This window comes from Centruroides vittatus, unplaced genomic scaffold (genome assembly GCF_030686945.1).
Source record: "Centruroides vittatus isolate TY-2023 unplaced genomic scaffold, ASM3068694v2 contig_927, whole genome shotgun sequence".
In the NCBI taxonomy this organism is placed as follows: Eukaryota; Metazoa; Arthropoda; class Arachnida; order Scorpiones; family Buthidae; genus Centruroides; species Centruroides vittatus.
Window position 1 is genome coordinate 1,755,403 of NW_027122613.1, and position 21,927 is coordinate 1,777,329.

Genomic DNA, 21,927 nt, shown 5'->3' on the forward strand with positions numbered 1-21,927 from the left:
TGTAGTTTAATACTCAGCTTGACATAATCGGCACGTACCACCTTGTACTTTGAAGGTCCTCCAGATCCTGTGCACAACTGTAGCATCACTAACCTGACATCTGATGCTGTCATCTTGAGATGTGAAGCTGGAGATGATGGCGGTTTACAACAGGTATTTCACCTGGAAGTGTATAGTATGAAGGATGATAAGAATCTTCAGTCAAATGTTACTTCAGTAGACTTCCCAGTCTTCGAAGCTCAAGGACTTACCTCTGGGAGTTCTTTTATTTTAGTAATATACGCTTCCAATACCCAAGGTCGAAGTAGAGCTGTGACTTTGACTGCCAGTACCCTGTTTTCTGCAGAAAGGCATACAGGCAAGAGAGCCTTTAATCGCTACATAACTACTTTTACTTTAATTTTTATTTAATTTTTCTGTTTTTATTTTAAATTCAGTTTTTTTAAGTTATTTAAAATGAAGAGAATAAGGATAAAAATCAATTTAGATATTTATTCTTTAATTAATTCTCTTAAAGACAACTGCATTTCGTAACACAGTAAATAAACGTTTAAGTTAAAAAAAGGGGGGCAGAGAATTTAGAATTGCAATAAAAATTAAATTTACTTTAACAGAATTAATTTTTTACATACCAATAAAGTAATAGACAAACAATGATTATAAATCTTCACACCTTTATTCTTTACAATGCTTTTTAATTTGATATAATTTAGTTAGTTAAAAACGTAGATTTAATAATATTAGTTTAATTAAATCTTAGATAATATTTAGTATAATATATTCTTTTATTCTCACTGCACTTAAATAAATAACAGCTTCCATTTTCGTCTAGGTGAACTTCAACCAGTGGCAATTAACGCTGTCTTGGCTGTATTGATGGGTACAGTGGGTGCTTTGCTATTGTTAGTTATTGTCATTATATTCATCATGAAGGCAAGAGGAAGCAACGAAAATAGAGGTTAGCTATTAATATAAATTGTTAGAATTCCAATTATGTTTATTCTATCTCCAAGACAATTAAATAAATCAATTTTATAAATATTAAGTTAATGACCTCTCACCTCCTTCTTTTCTTTTCATTAACGAATTAGGAGCATCAACTAATATTGACAACGAAGAAAAGTAAGTATCATGTAAATGAAAATTATTAAAATTTTTAGAATTTTACATTAAAACAATGCAAGATAGTAAACATTTAACTGCTTTAATTATATACGTTAATGAAGATACAATATTTAATTTAAATTGTGATGGAATATTTTAATGATTAAATGAATAAATATACATTTTTTAATTAAGTATTTGAAATTGTAAATTGTGTTGATATTAGCATTAAATATCATATTAATTACCTTTTATTAAAATATTTTAATATTTTTATCAGAGTGTTAATAAGTTGAAATGCTACGTATTTACAGAATTCCATCTCCAATTAAGAAGGAGTTTGATGATGGTAGTCCTGATGTTATTCCATCAAAAAATTATTCAACAGGTAAAGATAGAATAATTATTTTAAAAGAAAAACAAAAGCACATTATTCTGTATAATTAACATAAATATTCAAATTTATAATTATGTTATTTTTGTAAAATTTGGAATTTCAATTAATGTCTGAATTAATTGTTTTAATAACGAAAAGTGATAAACGTATTTAAAGAATAATTAATTAAAATTAATTTTATTAAATTAAAAAAGTTAAACCATTAATAACACACATTAATAAAGAAAAATGAATAATGAATTTATTCCTCTCCAAGAAGTAAATGGAACAAATTTTATTTTTAATAAATGTAATTTTATGCAATGATATGCAATTTTAAATTGTTTTAAATCGAATTATTGAAAATCTGATACTTTAAGTGGTGATATAAATCTCATATTACATACTTTCATAAATATTATTACTTTAATTCTTATCTTACTCGCTTTAAATTCGAATAAAATATAAAATAATTTTATATGTAAACATATCTTTGACATTTTTATAAAAATTGAATTTTTCATTTATTATCGATTTGTCCTTCTCATATTTACATGAATTTTGTTTACCATTTTGAATATTTTTCCGTTATTTTCTAATATTTGTCTTACCCCATTATATAACGAGACTGGTTTTTCATAGTTACTTAATTAATTTGTTTTCTCATTTCTGAATTGTTGGCCTTGGGTATTATAAGAAAATCAATATATTTAATAACATCCCATATTTATCATTAAATGCCTCTGTACATCTACATACTATGAGACGTTTCTCAATATTATTTTATTCACATATGAGTTTTTTCCCCTTCATTGTTTACTGAATTATTATTAAATTTTTAATAATTTCCTCTCTTATTTATATTAAATATTTATTAAATTATATGTTCTACTTATTGACATTTACCTTTGTTTATTTTTAAACAATATTATTTATATAGATAGTTGTTGCTCTTGGTGTTTGTTCTTTATATTATCAATTTCTGTTCACATGGTCCTTCATGCTATTTTTTCTTCATGATATTAATTTAAGATCATTATATTCTGTTATTTTTTACCTTGGTATTTATTAATATTGGCTTAGCATGTTTACTGGGTTTTTAAGTATTATACTTATTAAATTAAATTAATTATGTACTGTTTTTCTTGTTGAATATTTTGTTACATATTAAAATATTTTAACAGTTTAGACTTTGTATGAAAATCTGCATATTTATAACTACTAATCTAATCAAATTTAAACAAATTGATAAGAGAAAACAGATTAAAATTCAAAAAATAAAACCTTAAAATATTCTGAGATTAAAGGTCAAATTACAATAAAGCAATGTTGTCATTGTTGCTTTTACTTTATTGACTTTTCTGCTATAGAAGGGATTTAGAAAATTTAGTCATACATTATCTTTAAACATTGGAAAATATAATTTCCTAATATAAAATAGTGCAAACTCATAACTTATAAGATAACCAAAAGTATTTCTTATAATCTATAAAGTAAACAAAATGAAAACAAAAACAAAATGAATAATGATTTGTATAAAAGGATATTTATTTTTATGTTGGTAAAATTTTTTTAAAATAAGATAATATATATTGTATAAGTTTACAAGTAAAGGAAGTAGTTTTAAAATTAAATTATATATTTTTTTTTCTTTTTTACTTTCCATTCTATTCTTATATATCAATAATTTAAGTTTAAAGTAGAGGATACTGAATAAAATAAACTACATAAAAATACTCACTTATAAATTTTGTAATTTTAAAATTTCAACTTTATAAATACTTAGTATATTATTCTATTTCTCAAAAAAATTTCATTTTAAGTATTGTAAAAAAAATATATATATATATTTTATAAAGTTTCATTTTATTTGTTGATGCAGAATATTCAGAAGTCAGCCCTCGTAAAAAGAAAGAATATGATTACAGAAACGAAAGGATCTATGAAAATGTTGAAGAAAATAAAGAACATACTTATGAAAATATAATTCCAAGAATGAAATATAAACCTAAACTTGTGAGTAATTTAAATTTAATTAATAAATTTGTAAAAGTATACTGTAAAAGAATTCTGTTTCTAATATATTTGGAAAAAAAATTTTTTTAAAATATATATTTGTAGTTTACATAAATGAATAAAAATATATCTTATTTTATCAGATAAAATAATTTTAACTTTATACCACTTTGCTCGCAGCTACAAATAAATTCCTATTTAAGTAAACAACCATAAAAATCTGAAAAGTTAAACGTTTATCTTCTTTTATTTTCTTCTGAAAATTTATATTTATATATAAAACAAGACAGGAATAAACTACTAAAGTGAACAAATATATTTCTTAAGATCTGACCAATAAAACTTTACTATTGACTGATCTGAATTATATTCAATCTCGGTATATGTATAAGCATTTTTATTTTCTTTTTTTATTTTTTCTTTGCTTCTACTTGATTTACTTCAGTGGCACAATCATATTTTCCAGAATTACGACGACATTACATACGCAGAGTTGGACCTTCCCAACAACCAACAAGCAGCTGTAAGAGAAAGGATAGATCCACCAACTGAATACGCAGACATTGATTTTCAAAAGATCACTAAGACCGTATCTTCTCCAGGCAACGAGAATGAAGAAGATGACTGCGTTCAGACCCCATTGATTACTAGCAAGCTCTCTGGCTGCACGGTAAATTTTAATCCTTAAATATTACAAAAATATAAATCTGAATCCATATTAAATTATATTTTTCCCGAAAACAAAGTTACGTAGATTAAAAATAAAGTTTCGAATCATGCTAGAAGTTGACCCTTTTTTTTTTCTTGATTCTTTCATTTATTCACTCTTGACTACAGTAAAATTTTATTTTTATTGTTTTCTTTTTTTATCTTTGCAGAGTTCAATGCCCGACAGAGAATGTCTCCGGATTTCTCCTCCAGTGTGACAAAATAACCGTTTTTGTGATTCAGAATCCATATTTATACGGATACCGAACAAACAGGGTTGTATAGCTAAGGACTGAATTTTAATTCTACGGATCGTATTTCCATATCCACCAAATTGGGAATATCAACCTCAAAACTTACCAAACAAAACTTATTATTAAAAAAAAAATGCCCTCTCTGGTGGTTATTATGAGACTGAGAGCTTCTTCGCTCAGCCTTCTTACGATATCTGTTTATCTTTATCTGTTTGTCTTTGGACTATATACAGATTTTAATGTTTTATACCAGAAACCGGGCACTCTTTGTGAAAAAAAATTAAAAAAAACCGCTATGAAATCAAGAACATCGCATGTTAATGCGATTCATTGCTTGCCTTCACGACAGGGACAGTGTTGAAAAATTTATATATATCATGACTTCATCCAGTGATGATTTTTGATGAGAAAATATCGTCATGTTTCAAATCGAACTCTTTGTTACCTGTAGGGACTATGAGGTGCATTTTGAACAGCTCGCATCTGCACCACTCTTTCGCTGGATCATGTAGATTGATTGTCATGATAATGCTGTTGCGTGCACGTGTAAATTCTTGCCACGTTAAGAGATAATGCTGCCGTAGTTTCTTATACTGGTGATAATAGCTCAACTCTTTTATTCTGTTTTTGAGCTGAAAGAATGAATAAAGTTATGATAAACGTTCTAGTAAGTGTAATTTTATTTACAGTTTGAATTGAGATATAAATCTTTTTCTCTTTACTTCTTGAATTATCTTTTTAATTTTTTCTTGAATTTTTATATAATTTTCTTATTATTTTGATAAATTGATACATGGTTAGCTTTTATAAATAATTATAGGTATATTTCATAATTATTGAATGAACATTTTGGCTATATTGTAATATATGTTTCATACAGATGAAATTATTTATATTGTATGCTATATATTTGAGTAAAAAAATAAAATAAACTTTTTATTAGTATTAATAATATGTTAAATATTATATTGGCTTTTTATTTTAAATCAATTTATTTATATTAATAATTCATTTTTTAAAACAAATTATGCGTCAACGAATTTAAAACTTAAAAACAAAAATCGTACTTTAAATTTACATAATTACTATGCATTTTATACACGTATAATCTTAAAATTAAAGTTTTATATAGGTTTAAATGTTGAAAACTTTAAAGGTTTTTAATACAGAAACAATTTAGCCCATTAAAAATTATGTATGATTGACTTTTCGCCCTTTTTTTAAATGTCATCCACAATACATAATGAAGTAATTAAAAACACGTCATACATAAGTCAGGCATTGCTTTTCTTTTTACAGTATAAGTTTTTTTTTATAATAATTTTTTTATCTTGTTAATTTTCTTCATGATGTTACCAGGCCCAATTGAGCTTATTCGACCTGTTAGAAAGCACTTAGATGAAGGAGACAGTCAATCATCTGACATCATTTCCCACTTCAACCGCTCCGCCCACCAACCAATTCTCTTTTCTTAACATCTTCTGTAGTAATAATTATTATCTTGTATGACGTATCAGACATTTTCTGTCCAACTAAGTCAATTAACGTTCTTAATGTGTTATCGCTTAGTCCGTATCAATGATTCATTTCGATGCTTAATTATCGTCTATACACAAATTTGTCTTAACTAAAATTGATAATTTTTAATCATATAAGAAAATTAAGCGATAATAATTAACTGAAACGAAATTTTTGAAATTTATTTAAAATTTTTCTATACATAAATAACATAAACACATCAGTAGAAAGAATTCCCATGCTTATGATTTACATATTGTTCAATAAATTGTAGATTAAATTGTTCTAATTTAGAATTAAAATTGATTAAATTTAGCTTATTATAAATGTATTTAATGAAAATTAAATGCTTAAAAAGTTCTGAAATAAAAATAGTTTCATTTTTTCTTTATTAAATTAATTTAAAAAAGGACAATTCTAATCCAACACATTAGGGTTATTGTTATCTTAAATCTAAAATATTGGATTAGAATCGGTTAAAGTTCGATTTAGTGACCAAAAAACAATGTTAATCAATGAAAACATTGTTTTAAAAAGTAGTTTTAAAATCAAGAAAAAATATATAAATATTTTTCACTTCTTTAAAAATGTTACTAGAAAAGTTTGGTGAGTTTTCATAATTAAAGAAGATAATTTGATTAAATAGGACAAGTTAATGGAGAAACATTCATATTTGTCATTATATTAATGGAGTCGAAGTTTGAATTCCCTTGGGTATGACAATCTAATCGTTTCGTGACATTTGAATTATCACTAAGAACATTAATAAACGATTTGATTGACTTACCATTCTCTATTCTTTAACCTAGACGATTCTACTGTAAAATTACAATATTGTTAAATTAATCGAGGTTTAATTTATGAGAAAATAGAAGAGGCTATTAATTTCAATAGAACTACTTATTCTTCCGTCCTTTATATTTATTAATTTCTTTTCTCAGAAGATTAATTTTCATTTTAAAAAGTACCACGCTGACTGAGCAATAATATTTTTCTTTCTTTTTTCTTTTTTCTTTTTGCTGAAGACAGAAGAGAAGAAAACCTATATTTAAAAAATAAAAATAAAAATGTAAATTATTTTGTTCTATAGATTAAAAAAATCTTATTTAAATTAGTTATCTAAATCTTTATTTTTAAATATTAATGGAATTCTTATTAAAATTTATTTTCTACCTGATATACTTGTTGTTTATAAATAGACTTTTTTAAATGTATAATTAATGATACGCGGTCATATGATAAATAATTCAATAAATTATGCATAAAATAAATATTTTTTAATGAAATTCTTTTATATAAAATTTACGAGGATTTTTTTATTTGTTTAAAAAAAGACTATACAATTGTTTAAAATTAAAAATATTATTTACATTATAAAATAAAAAAAATTAATTATGTTTAAAGTAAATTTAAAACATCAATAAAAATGTAATTTTTCATCATCAAATTATATGTAAAACAATAAAAATTTAGTATTTTATATTGTAAAAAATGTTTAATAATATTTAGCTTTAATAATGATAAATAAAAAAATAAAACGCTATAAATTAATGCAATAGAATATATTTTTTTTTCTGTGGAAATAATTAAGTTTTATTTTAAAAAAATCTCTATTTTTAATAAATTTAAACTTAAAAAAATCCACTTTTTAAACATACATTTCTTTAATTTATAATTTTTTTCCCCTCTTTCAAATTTTTAATTTACTTAATGCAATTTTCTGTGAATAAAAGATGAAAAAAAAAATTAAATTAAAATTGTAAATATCAAAAAGAAAATAGTAATATTATTTTTAAACAGATTATAAAATAGAAAAAATAAAATACAATTACACAAAAGGTTTTTTTTTGATAAACTTTTACTATATATATATATATATATATTATTTTCTTTTTTGATTAACAAAATATTATTATTATTTTTTAATTTATAATATTTTATTCAATGCAACAATCATTTTTTATAATTAATAAAAATGAAATTTTTTTTTAAAAAAAGTGTAATAAAACTGATGAATCTTATAAAATTACATACAAAAAAGTGATTAGTTTTTGAATATTATATGAAATATCGATAGGATTATGATGGATTTAGTAATTTAATCCGATTTAAATTATAAAAAAAGGGGATCATAATTCTTTATTAAAAGTTTTTTTTCCGGTTAAAAAAATGAAATGATACGAAAACATCCAAAACATTTTGATAGAAGTATGGCATTCGAGTTATTTAATTAACCTGTATGGAGATGTATCAGTTATTTATTAAATAGGAATTCCTTTCATAATAGATGGTAACACATTTCATAAAGATCGATAATGATGGTTAATGCGATGTAATTATAAAGCAAAAATGGGACAAAAATGCAAATGAATGAACTAAATGGTATTTATACGTAAATTCATTTTTATTAATATTGATTGAAGTTAACCGTTTGCTAATTCTAACAGACCTCTAAATTTAGATCTATAAGCGAAATAGTAGATATTTTACGTAAATTTCTAGTTGTAAAGTAATGGCGTGATAATGTACTCAATGCTATTCAAACGAACAGATTTCTATGCGTAATTGGCAAATAATAGGGTTTGTTTGTTGGGTCGAGTTAGCACACAGTCAATTTATCATCATGTCTTCGGTTTTGCATGGAAATTTTTAAAGAATGACGTCAATTTTACGTAAATATATGTACTGATTCGACCAGTCAAACAGACCTACACAGGCATTTGTTCTGTCAAAATATTGTACTTTTACGTCAGTTTTACGTCACTTTGACACTTTCTTGTTAGAAGAAAGTTGATATAACGTCAAATTAAAAGTATATATATATTTTTTTTTGAAAAAAACGAACTTTTATGTAACATTAATAAAAAACATTTAATTTTTATCATGAAAGAATAATTTTATATTAATGTATTAAATAAGAAAGTGCAATAAACTTGATATCAAAATGCGAGTTATATTTATTTAATTTAAACATTATTCATCAAGTTAATTCTGGATGTCGTAATGTAATGTACTGTAAGTTTCTATACACTGCACTCGTCACTCAATGTTTCATTACAGTATTCACAGTTTTATTACATTTGAATAAATTCCACATTAACAGATGTTTGTGCTCTTGGAAAGGTGAAATAAGAGAAACAAAATTACTAAATTTACAATAAATACAAAAGAAACGATAAAGAAAAGCCATTGTCTCAGTTAAAATAAGAAACAATCAGAATGAAATGTTCTTCTCGCCACATAAAAATACAATTAGAAACAATACTGAGGTGACAATTTATATATGATGTTTGTTCTTTGCAGTAAAATTACATGGAAGCTACCAGATATGCTGCTATAAAAACTTGTGTTGTGTTCTAACTGTTTGAAAGTATTTACAAGATAAAAATAATCCTCACTTCAGAAACAATTTAACTTCTTTTAACGATGGAGTAACAAATATATATATATAAAAATTACGTTAATTTATTGCAAATTAAAATTTTGATTTAACGAAATTTCAATTCGATATTTTTAACAATTAAATAATAATATAAAAATCACGTATTGATGTAAAACCTATTAAACATGTAAAATATAATAATAAAATATGATTTACAGAGCTTCTGAGTTATTCTGTGCTATTTTTTTGAAAAGAAAATCAAACATTTTTGCTACTTTCAAATGCTGTTTGGCACATGTTCATCGTAGACTTATATATTTTCGAGTCACATCTTCACAATATTTTTTACCATAATCATGAAATATAAAGCCTTGAAATTTCTAGAAGGAAGTTGTCGACGTGTATACATCAAAAGGACAGCACTACTTCTTACCTTAAGAATCAAAGAATTTCTTTTAAAGCAACTTTAAAAATATATTTTGAAAATATAATTTTATCGTTGAATAATTAAATTATACCTTATTATTATTTTTTCTTATCAAACTAACGATCATTTTACTGTTAATATCTTAAAATATAATGATGCTATATTAAAATACTGCTTCGCTTATACTTCAGAATGTTTTACAACTGTGTTAAAGTGTTGAATTTATAATAAATTATTCATATTTTTCGATTAAAAATATTAAATATATAATGTTTAACACCGTTATCTAAATAAAATTTCCAAAAATTTCTCATCGTTTCTTACTTTTCTGACAGTATACTGTGAATAGCTATTCATATTATGAAAAGATGTTCTCATCTAAAAATAAGATTTCTAAGCATATTGAACTCAAATCTTATCGATCAAGAGCAACTAGCTATTATATATTTTAAAATAACTCTGATATATGATCACAACGAATTTATGAATATTTACTTAAGGCTTTACGTACATTTTTTGATATTATGTAAGTGAAATTTTTGTTTACAAAAGTCACATTGAATCATTGGGATCAAGTAAAATGTAAACATGTAAAACAAAATTGATTTACAACCTTTATTTATTATTATTATTATTATTATTATTTTTTTAAATATTAATTTTAAACTAGTCTTTTCGTTATTTAAAAGATCATTTTTCCCCTTTTATCTTATATTTTTCTTAACACAAACTTTAAATAAATAGTTTCACGTAAGTAATAACCTTTCTAGAAAAGTTATGAAGAAAAATTTTTGAGATTTCAACAGGGAGACAAGAATTTATCCTGAAAGCTTTTTATATAAAATAGCATTCAAACTTTTAAGCTTTTATAAAAGAAAAAAAAAACTTTGTTATTTTCTTCAAATATCACATTAAAAACGAAATTTTATCTATTAAATTCAGTCAACGTTATCATGTGAAAGAATTCATAAAAAATCAAAGTTGAAATCTTTGGAGTGGATTACAAATTCTATAAGATTTTACAAGGTTTTTTTTTATTATTATGTTTATTCCTAAGTTATATATATATATATATATATATATGGATAAAAAAATTGGAATTAGATTTTTATCTCCGATCACATTACTTATTTTTATATAATAACAAATGTAAAATATTTAAATGAACAAAAAAATATTTCTAGATAATATTACACCTTGTAAAAATCTTATATTGTGTTTTCTGCGATTAAATTATTTACGAGACATCATTGATAATGTCGTATCTAAAAGCCGAATTACCACTTATCGAAAATTGGTTAGTAACAGCGACCATTTAAAGAAAAATTCTACACCTATTTCACATTTTATATTACACTTCTCACTATTACAAGATGTATTATATACAGTACTATCGACTTACGTTCGATAATCACTTTTTACGCTAAGAATATTCATGTATACATATTTCTTTTTTCGTTATACTTTCTTGTTTTACTTTCGGAGTAATTTTTAAAGAATACACAACAAGAAAATAATAATAATAATAAAGAAAACAATCAATATAAAAAGAAACGAATTTTCTTTCATCAATAAACCTTGGATAGTATCCTGTTTCCTGTTTATTTCTCGGTGAAAGCTTTCATGCAACCTGAAACTATTCAATGTAAGCACGCTAAACAAATCTACTTTATATGAATACTTTTATTTATTTATTATTTTTTATTTTTTCGATGCACATCAGCAATGTCTCCCGGGTTTTATCACAACATTCCATTCTTTTCCCAATGTCATATGAAGTAAACAATCTTTGTTCAAATCTGATATTAGTGAGTTTCGTTTTGTTTTATATTTGTTTCTCTTTCCCCTCATATTTCCTTGCACGATATTTAAAACATTTTAACACTTATAAAATCGAATTATATAACAGTTATTAATTAATCAGCACGTAAAGTTTATATTGTAAATGAGTTAAAGGGTATAATTCGAGGCATAGGTCAAACTATCTGTACAATTTTCCTTGTCAAGCATGTCTCGAAAATTAATGATAATATGAGTTGTTATGACCTTACTACAATTATATACAGACCCTACAAATCCTAGAAATTAATTCTTTATCGGGTTAAATATTTGATAGATTTAAATATTGTGTAGCTACATAGAAACTACTCAGATAAGTTTATAACGAGTAAAAATTTATTTTTTGATCGTTTACATATTTACTCATATATACAAGAATGATGAATGGGTTACATAATGAAGGATAACGTTATCAACACTCTAATTTCGCTACTGCTTAACAATAAAAATAAGAAAAATTGCGAAAGGAGAGATTAAAAACAAGAAAAAAATAATAATATATACGATGATAGCTGGAAGGCGTTATATTAATATTTTTTTTTATTCTCATTTTATATGATTCTACTTAAAAAGCTTATGTATTTAACCTGCTTATTTAAGAAAAAGCGCATAAAATAATTAACATTACTGTTATTTAGAATTATTATATATTGATAATGTAGAAAGTTATAAAAAAATCTTAAAATGTTTTATTGTTATCTTTTAAATAATTATAATTTAAATTAAATTATAAATATTAATTCCCTAAGTGATATATTTGTTGTAATATATTTAAAATGTCTACCTTAATAAATTTAAATACAATTAAAATTTTAAAAAAATTATATAAATGATATAATTTTTTAAGTTATGATTTTTAAATAATATTTTTATAATTTTTTAATTTTTAATTATTGTTTGAATAATAATTTATTGATTTTTTATTTGTTTTACTTGCTGCAATATTTAGGAAATTTTTTTATGTATAAATAAACATATTTATTGTCATTAAGCGAATTAAATAAATAGAATAAAATTATTAAAAGAATAAATAAATAAATTGAAAAAAATATATATATGTTTTTATTTGTCATATATTTTTTCAATTAAAACAAGAAAAATTAAATAAGGAAAGTAAATATGACTTACAGTTTATTTTAAATGCATTATATTAATTCTTTACTGCCTTAAAATTAATAATCAATGTTAAACGAGCGTAGTTTAGAATAGGCTTAATATATGCAAATTATTTTTAATAATTAAATTTTCAATTAAACATTCTTCTAAATTTAAGAACTAACGACATAACAAGTTAGCTTTAATTAAATATTTAATATATGTACAACTCTTACAAGATGAGAACTTTGTATCTGGAACCGAATTGAGTAAATTTGTTTTTAAGAAATAAATATATATATTTAAAAAAAGGGATCTTTCTAAAGTATACACGACTTTACTGGTATAAGATGGTGTTAACATTCCTTTGAAAGTTTACTTGACGTTGGACTAAGAAGAGAACTGATTGAATGCATCTTCGACCTCTTGTTCAAACGATCGAAATTCCAGCGTATCTACTTAAGAAAAGAATAGAAATACATAAAAGGCAAATGAGAAACCAATCACTGTATGTCTGGAGTGATTGTTAGGATTACCAAGACAGAATGTCATTTAGATGTAGTTGGAAAGCGGAAAATTTTCCGAGAACGATGCATTCGATTACTTCTCCGATCGTGTCTGCTTCTGTGTGTTTCATTTATGGATCTTTCTACCCCTTCGGGTGAAGCACTGTCAAACTGCTATTGTCCAGTCGTCTCCAATAGATGGATGAATTGTCTCTTGCCCTCTCGGCTCTTCTAACTCCACCCGCCTGGTGTCTTGATAATTTATGCCAGACTTTGCTCAGCGATCAATAACAAACAGGAAGCTGATGATCTACCTTACTTCTAATCTCCATTCATCGAGCACTTCTCACACAACATATGCTAGTTAATTGCTATTCGTCGCTTTACCCGGAAAATATAGCTGAAATAAATCAGCTTAGCTGAAACTACATGAACATAGGCGCAATCTGATAAGATTATGTTATATATTCATTTAATTCTCGAGTTATTTCGAATAAGTTCGAAACTCTCTCTGGTAGAATCACTGTTAGAGGTTGCGCTTGATTTACTTTCGCATTAATTAAATCCGATTTTAATATAATTTAATTCGCGTAAAATGAAATAATATTTTAAGGATCTTTACAGTTTCATCTAATGTTCAAATTAATAAAATATTTACTGTAAAAATCCGTTTTATGTGAGCACGATAAAATATTTAAGATTTTAGTTTAATTTAATACAGACTCGTAAAAATGAATATATATATATATATATATATATATATATTTATAAAAATATTTTAATGTAATTTGAAAGTAAAATCACCTCGGTATATATAATACTGTCTTTACCTAACCGCTATCAACTATACTGAATTGATCAAAACTAAAATTTACACAGATGTTCTGTACAGTAAGGACCATTCATCGATGAAAGTTTGCATTTCTAATCACCAAAGTAGTTAACATGCGAGTTTTCTGACAAGAATTGCATATGGAACAGTTTGTAATTTTCCACAAAACTTTCTTGATAGTGTCTACTTTATTTAAATATTCTTAAAGCATGAATACCGTATACAAAAATGAAATTATTTTTAACAATTAATGGTTAACTTGTTAATTATATATTTATAAACGAATATTTATTAAGTTAAATGTTGAAATATTGAGATTTAATTATATTTGTTACATAAATTAATGCTATAAAGAATTAAGAAAGAATAATTTAAGTTTTATTGATGAGGGGAGGTATATAGAACTTATATCATCTTTATAGATAATAGTATTGAAGAGGAATGAGGGGTATATACAGGTCTGTCGAGAGGAGAAAATTGGGGATTTTTCTCAGGGTCAAGAGAAAAAATAGGGGTCTGGATGGGAACACCTGTAAATTAATACTATTTTTATTAAATACAAATAAAATTGTTTAAGGCTACCTTTAATTAATAATAATAAAAAAAAACATCTTCTACGTAGTTAATTTGTTTAAAAACATGGCATAAGGGCGCAGCTAAAGAGCTAGAAGGACCCGCTAAGGAGTAAGAGGGGCTCGCTCCATTCCTCACTCCATATAACCCCATTCAAAATGTATATGTCAAGTTAAAATAAAAATTTTAGATATTTCCTTTGATTTTAAGCATTAATTAATGAAATATTATCCATTTTAATTATTATTTTTAACATTATAATTGAAAGTTAATTATTTAGGCATGTTTCTCTTAGATAATTTATACAAGTAGAAAATATCTTAATAATTAAAACCTAACTATAATATTAATATTTTATTATAATTTTGCATTAAAATATCAATAAAATTACTTCCGTGTCGGCTAGAGATATTCGACAATATTCATTTCAAGAGACATAAATTTAAATGTATAAAATAGAAAAGGAAGAGCACGAGATGTAACGCTAGTTCCTATTTTATTCTTTGGCAATTCAATGAAGTCGATGACGTAATAGGAAAGACAAACTCAGCAGTAAATATCAAGTCTTCCCAAGCCACTGGATTTAGATGGATGACCGCCTTAAGTGAATACGACGAGAAATTCTTTATCTGGCTACTTCTGCCTAATCATACGTTAAAATCGATTATTTAGCTTCTCTTTATCAAACTAGCTTACATATCTTTACCATTCGATAATTTTATTAAAATTTAGATCATTTACTAACGTCAGGAGTAAAAAAAAAGAAGAAAGGCTTTGATGTAAATTAATTGTATTTAATTTACTTTCTGAATAATGAATTTTAATAAGCGCTTTGCCTTGTTTAAATAAATCTATTTAATAAAGAAATGTTTACTAAATTAGATAATTTATTCAACTTTATTTCTAAAAAACAGAAGTGATTTTTTTATATAGGATATATTTATTATTATTATTTTTTTATATAAAAATTAAGCTTACAAGATTTAATTTAAGCAAGAATTTTTATTCATTTTAACTAGGAATTCTTGATTTTTTTAAAATCTTAAATTACAACTGTAAATAAAGCTTTAAATGGTGAGAATTATATAAATTAAATAAATAAAAGTTTGTATAAAGTAAACAAACAGATTTTATCTTAAATTTTCTTTGATGTTTTCTACGTTTATTTAAAGTTAAAATTAATCATGTTGTTAGAAAGAGCATAAAAGGTATTGAATGCTATTAGAGTTAATGCATAAGTTACTGTTACCAGTTAATAATTATTCTATGAGTTGCATAAAACTAATTATTCTAAGCTGATTGAGTTAGTATTATTATTCCCATTTAACCAATATTACTAAATTCACTTAAAACTTTAATGTTTTGTAGTTACATAATAATAATAATTATTATTATCTTAAATAATTATAAAGATAAAACTGTCTCTATAATTATATTTTTTAATTATTAAAAAACGAAATTATTATATTAATTATTCTGTACATTTTAATAATAACAACGTTTTTTAACGGCAATTTTCAAATTAATTAAATAATTATATTAAGATAATTTTTTAAATTATTTTTGTAATTTATATTCGTTTACTTTGAACGATTTAAAACTTTCCAATATAAATTCTGAATATAAGAAAAAATTTCAGAGGAAAAAAAAACCAAGAAGAAAACTAATTTTAAGTAATTTTCTTCTGAGGAACAGATCTTAATTAATGTAAAGTTCTTCACGTAATTCAGATAATTGTTGCAAGCATCAACAGTAATAATTATCTGAAAAAGAAATTTGTCTTATCAATTTTTTTATTATGTTTTTTTGGTCTTTTTCTTTTAATTCTTAAAATAAAAGTAACGTTTAGAATAATATTCTCTTCGATAATTTAATAATAATGAATAGAAATTGGCTTTACATCATGAAAGAATATTTGACTACTCCAAGTTATCCTTATGAAAAGTGTGTGTACTTAATAGGATTTTCTTCCTAATCCAATTATCTTATTACATTTTGCTGTATTTTAAATCAAAACCAATTACAAATATTATACATTAATACATTTTTATTTAAATTATGAATGAAACTCTTTATCCAACTTATCTCTTTAGTGATCGTTTGAAAGAAAGAACATTCAGTTATATCTCTTTGCTCAGTAAATAAAACAGATACAATAGGTGTAGAATATGGTGAAGTTAATCAAGATTATTCTTAAGCATTTAAAGTACTAATTAAATTTACAGATAATCCAATTTAGAGTTCATGTATATAAAGATTAATTAGCGAAACAACATTATACTCCATGGAAGTAATTTTATGTTTGATTAAAAAAGTAAATACGAAAACTGAAAAATGTTAGGAAAAAAAATTGATTAATCTAAATTTACATGTAATAAAAAAATATTAATTGCACATTTAAGTTGTTGCAGAAAATTTAATTATGCAAAAGGTAAATATTTTTATGCTTAAAAACACTTTACAAGGTATTAATTGGATTTTTTATTTGAAAAGGTGGCTACGTTTTTTAAGAAACATTTTTAATTTTACTTTTTATGTAGGAATTTTCGCATGTTTTAAACATGTAAATGCCGAAAATAATGATAAAAAGTGTTTCGTTTCGTTTAACCGGAAGAAAATATAAGTAAAAAACGGGAAAAGAAACAACATTTCTTAACTTTTATAGATCATATAATAAGAATTTATGAAATTTATTTCTTTAGTAAGGAATTAAGCACATACATTTTCGTGTAAAAGCGTGCAGTAAACCATTTCCTGTGTAGAATCCATAAAAGCATTTTCCCCTTCCGTTGGCATCCTGCACCGGATGTACATGAGCCACTCAACGAAACATTCTATCACAGTAGTTGCAATGACCTTAAGTGAGAAATGGCCATTGAACCACAAATTGCACTAATTGTATTAACCAAAACGGATGTAATCATAAGGGGGTGTGACGTCTGCTTGTATACTTTTCCAGTTGTTTCGTAGAAAAACCTAATTAGTCTCTTAAAAATGTATAAGAAATTTTAGTTTTTTTTTTCGCCCTATTCTGAAAAAAAGGACTCTTACAGTCATCCACATGAACAAAAGTTGGCATTTTTCAAATGTCAAACGGACTGGAAAAAGCATTGCAGCTGTAGTAAACGATGTCAAGTTAGCCCATTTACTGAAGTTTAGCTCCTTCATCCGCAAGTAATATATTGTACCTAAGAAAGTGAGGATTACGCAGTAATAAAGCCGCAATGAATCGGTAAACATTAATTTCAGAGATAATTCTATCTTTACGTCCAGTATTTATAAATTTCCTTTTTCGTGAACGTAAGAAACAACAATTAAGACCATTTGTATCGGGCATTACACGATTCTTATGTTAATGAATAGCTTTATTTGTGTTGTAATGGTCTTCCTGCTCTTACTTTTCTCTATAGATTTTTGCACCATTCTCACTTTCTTACCAATTTGTTGTTCTTTTCAATCTTATTTTCTATTTTCCATTATCATATTTCTTCATTTTACAATTTTCTACTGCATAAAAACTGCTTCTTTTCTCATTTTTCAACAACATCGCTCCTGTTTTCCCCCTCTGTTTTTCCTATATACAACTATATTTTTCTTCATCTGATGTGCTTGTTATCATTATCATTTTCTTCCAATTTAAAAAAAATTAAATGAAATTTCATCTCAGAGGTATAAAAAAATGTATTTCACGAACTTTTTCCAACATTAGATTTTGATCTGTAAATCTCAGTTGTCAGAATTGTCGATAAAATTCGATTGAGAAGGGGGTTCATCAAAATCGATTGTGATGTTTTCTAAGATATCTGCAGTTATGTTACCCCTATTCTCCTATATACAGGATATCTTATATAAATTATATTAGATAGAATATACATACAAAAACTATAAACTGATTATTACTGTTATGAGAATAAATCATGCTTACAAATACGTAAATTGTAATATGAATTCCAGTGATTATGTGCAGATAGTATACAATAGTAATGTAGTTTCAGCTATAAAATGATTGATTATATTACCAAGTATTAATTCGAAATATTATATTTCATAAATGCATGAATAAATCTTGATTTCAGATTAAATAATTAATAAAATAACATTGATATTTACTGAATAAATTAACGAGAAAATTAATTAGAAATATACTTAAAATTCATTAATAAAACGTAAATAAATGTCAATTTTTTAAAAAAAGAATTTTAGTAAATCTGTTTGTCTGTTCGTTGTTATGCTTGAATTTCTTTTAAAATAATGTATGTTTCGGTGTTTATTAAGTTTCTATTTGAAAATTATTGAGTTAAAATATCTCAGAATCTCATTAGACACACGAAAAAAACATTACAAAATTACTTTTTTCTCATAAAAAATCAAAGAATATAATTTAAACGAAAACATTTAAATGAGAAATATCCACGTTTTTCTTCTGTAAATTAAAAAATAAAATTTTCAATTGTTTTTTCTTAGAAACATTTGGATATTGCGGGATACCTTCATATAATATATTAATGAAAAAGATTTTAAAAAATATATAAAATGAAAATATTATTGAAAAACAAAGGAAAAAGAATATAAATAATATATTTACAAATAAATAAGAATAAACAAAGAAGAAGGAAGTAAAAATTTAGAAATTAATGATAAAAAATGAACATATTTATAGCATTTATTAACAGTTTTACAATTATGGGAAATTCCTAACTAATCTAATTTCCTTTAATTAATATTTGAGAGCATATAGACAAATTCGAATGTACGAATTGAAGCATTCCAACAATTTTACTTCTCAATCAGCAGCAAGTATTCAGTATTCAGTAGAAGAGAAATTTAATTATTAGTAATCAATTGTATAAACTTTCTGATTTTGGAAATTAATTCGAATGAAAAACAATTTTATTTAAGTTTTTAAATGGTAAAATATAATTCATAAATGAGTAAAATAAATGCATTTTAAGAAATCATAAATTGTTAAATTTATAGTTAAATATATTCAGCAGGTATAAATTTTCTTATAGAAAAATAAAAATTGGTATTTAATTAAAGCAAAATTAACTTTTATCTTTGAGTTATTCTTGAGATTTTCTACAAAAGATGCAGCTGTACTTTACAATAAAGTGCAGTACATTAAATGGTAATATTCTAAAACTGTTTCTAATATTCAAATCTCGATGTAGCATCCCTCTAAATAGCGCTACTTTCTTAAAGCGCTAATGAATACTTTTGAATACTCTTTGTTTTAAATATTAAATAGAAAATCCTTTAGCATCTGTGAATTAGTATAAGTTCTATTTGTATGGGAAATATGACAATGCCATTACCAAATTACATGACTTCCATACTCCGAAAATCAAACTTGTTAATAAACGACCTTATTATATATAATTCTTATTGTTTCAGATTCTTCAGTTTATCGCTACACTCGATTTAGTGCCCCAACTGATAGCGCTGAATTGAAATTTGACTGTATTATCATTCTAATTAGCTTTGAAACCCATAATTACAAGTGATATGTATACAAAATCCATAGATTAATTAAAAATACATGTATTACTTGATAATGAAAAGATAAATATATTAAGAATTTTTCTATTTCTCTCAAATATTAGGTAAGAAGCTCTTCCTCTCTTATCTTACCTTAGAGTTAATACTCGATTATAAATTTCACCTTGTACAGTATGTATTTTAATAAATATATAATGGAAAATGTATTAAAATGAACATGAACAAATTTTCTCATTTCTCACTTTTCTAATGAAAACAATACACTTTAGTAGTGTACGTTTATTATATATTCTTTAAGTGCTGTGTGCTTTGTATCATCTTCAAATTGTGAAATTGTGCAACTCAAATTTCATCTACTTTTGATTAAGATAGAAGGCTGAAACTTTGACAATGCATTTTTAATGATATTTTAGGGGGTTGCCGCATATTCCTCCCCACGCCGAAACTCTATAAACATAACCATATTAAATTACAATGTGTGTGTGTGTAAATGACTGTAATGATACAGTGGAATGACACCACCATTCTCCACCCAAACTCGAAAATACGACCAATAAAAACGTTTTTTTTTTTTTAAATTTTTTATATATTAAAACTATTGTAATAAATTTTCACGTTAACTAAGAAGTTGCAAATAAAATTTAAAACAATAAGAAAGTTCTCAATAGAAATAGCCCAAATTCAAAATATTACAATGCAAGTATGCTTGTATCTGAAGGAGAAAATTGAGAAAATTCTTCTGAAACTTGCATGATAAAAACACCGTGAAAATAAAAGCGAATGAAACTAAGCTAATAAAGAATTTTATCTTGATAATATTTACAAATGATATAAGCTGCAAGTACTTGTTTTACTCCCTTTCAAAGCATCGTAAAGGCATAAAACTAAATTCTAGTTACAATATGAAGCGATAATAAAAGAATTTATTCCATCAAATATCTTCTTTTATTAACCAAGTGTAACAATGTTCAACATCTACAAAATTACAAAACTAAACTTATATACGGTGTTATATATTCACAACAATATTTTTCTATGATAATTTTGTTAATAAATAGTCTGAATAATTTCAAGGAACATACTTTAAATATTTACAACTTGTAAATTTGTTACGGTTGAACTAGTACATACCGATGTGAATCACTGAGCTGTTGCGTTAATAACATACAACTGGATACTTCTAGTTAAATATATTGACATTTCATGTCACGAAAAGGCCTTGTTTAAAATTCCTTTGTAGTGCATGTAAAATGTATTTTGTACTGTGTCAAAGTCTTCAATAAATGGTCTCTTTCTATCAAAAAAGTAACCATTCAGACATTTTCTGACGTGGAAGGAAAAACAGTTTATTATAGCATTTATAAACAATCCAAAAATTTCTCAACGCTTGACAAGTTTCTGTAAGAATTCTTTATGATATATTTTTCCCCCCCTTTTTCTCTTTTCGTACTAAAATATTCTTAGAATTAGATTCTCACATCAAATTTCTCACTTGAAATTATTCTAGTCACGAATATCGTGCCTGAGATTGATGGTGAATCAGTTGAAGCAACGACTTTCGATTTATATGAGAAGCAAAGATGTACACAGACAAAAAAATAATAATAATATCCACTGATAAAAATTGATATTGATTTGTTTTCTAGTCAAAAATTAAAGATTATAGATAAAATAATTTATTATCAGAATTTTTCTCGAGTATAAAAAATTTATATACGTATACTTGGTGTAAATTGAAGGTAAGGAAGATGGTTAATTAGGTGTAACGCTTTTCAACATTAAAATATATATATATATA

The 21,927-nt window shown here is 24.5% G+C and overlaps 1 protein-coding gene across 2 annotated transcripts in view; it reads left to right on the forward strand.

Annotated features, from left to right (window-relative positions):
• LOC136984742 (synaptogenesis protein syg-2-like) overlaps positions 1-5,122 on the forward strand; it is a 41,882-nt gene extending 36,760 nt beyond the window's left edge. Inside the window, exons 8-14 of one of the 2 annotated variants that reach the window (XM_067281848.1) lie at positions 56-358; positions 833-958; positions 1,092-1,122; positions 1,419-1,492; positions 3,363-3,496; positions 3,963-4,166; positions 4,375-5,122. In XM_067281848.1, the coding sequence (XP_067137949.1) occupies positions 56-358; positions 833-958; positions 1,092-1,122; positions 1,419-1,492; positions 3,363-3,496; positions 3,963-4,166; positions 4,375-4,422 (920 nt within the window). In that variant the 3' untranslated portion in view covers positions 4,423-5,122. The remainder of the gene's footprint in view (positions 1-55; positions 359-832; positions 959-1,091; positions 1,123-1,418; positions 1,493-3,362; positions 3,497-3,962; positions 4,167-4,374) is intronic. The other variant, XM_067281849.1, reaches the window with a different exon arrangement.
• Positions 5,123-21,927: the final 16,805 nt, after the last annotated feature.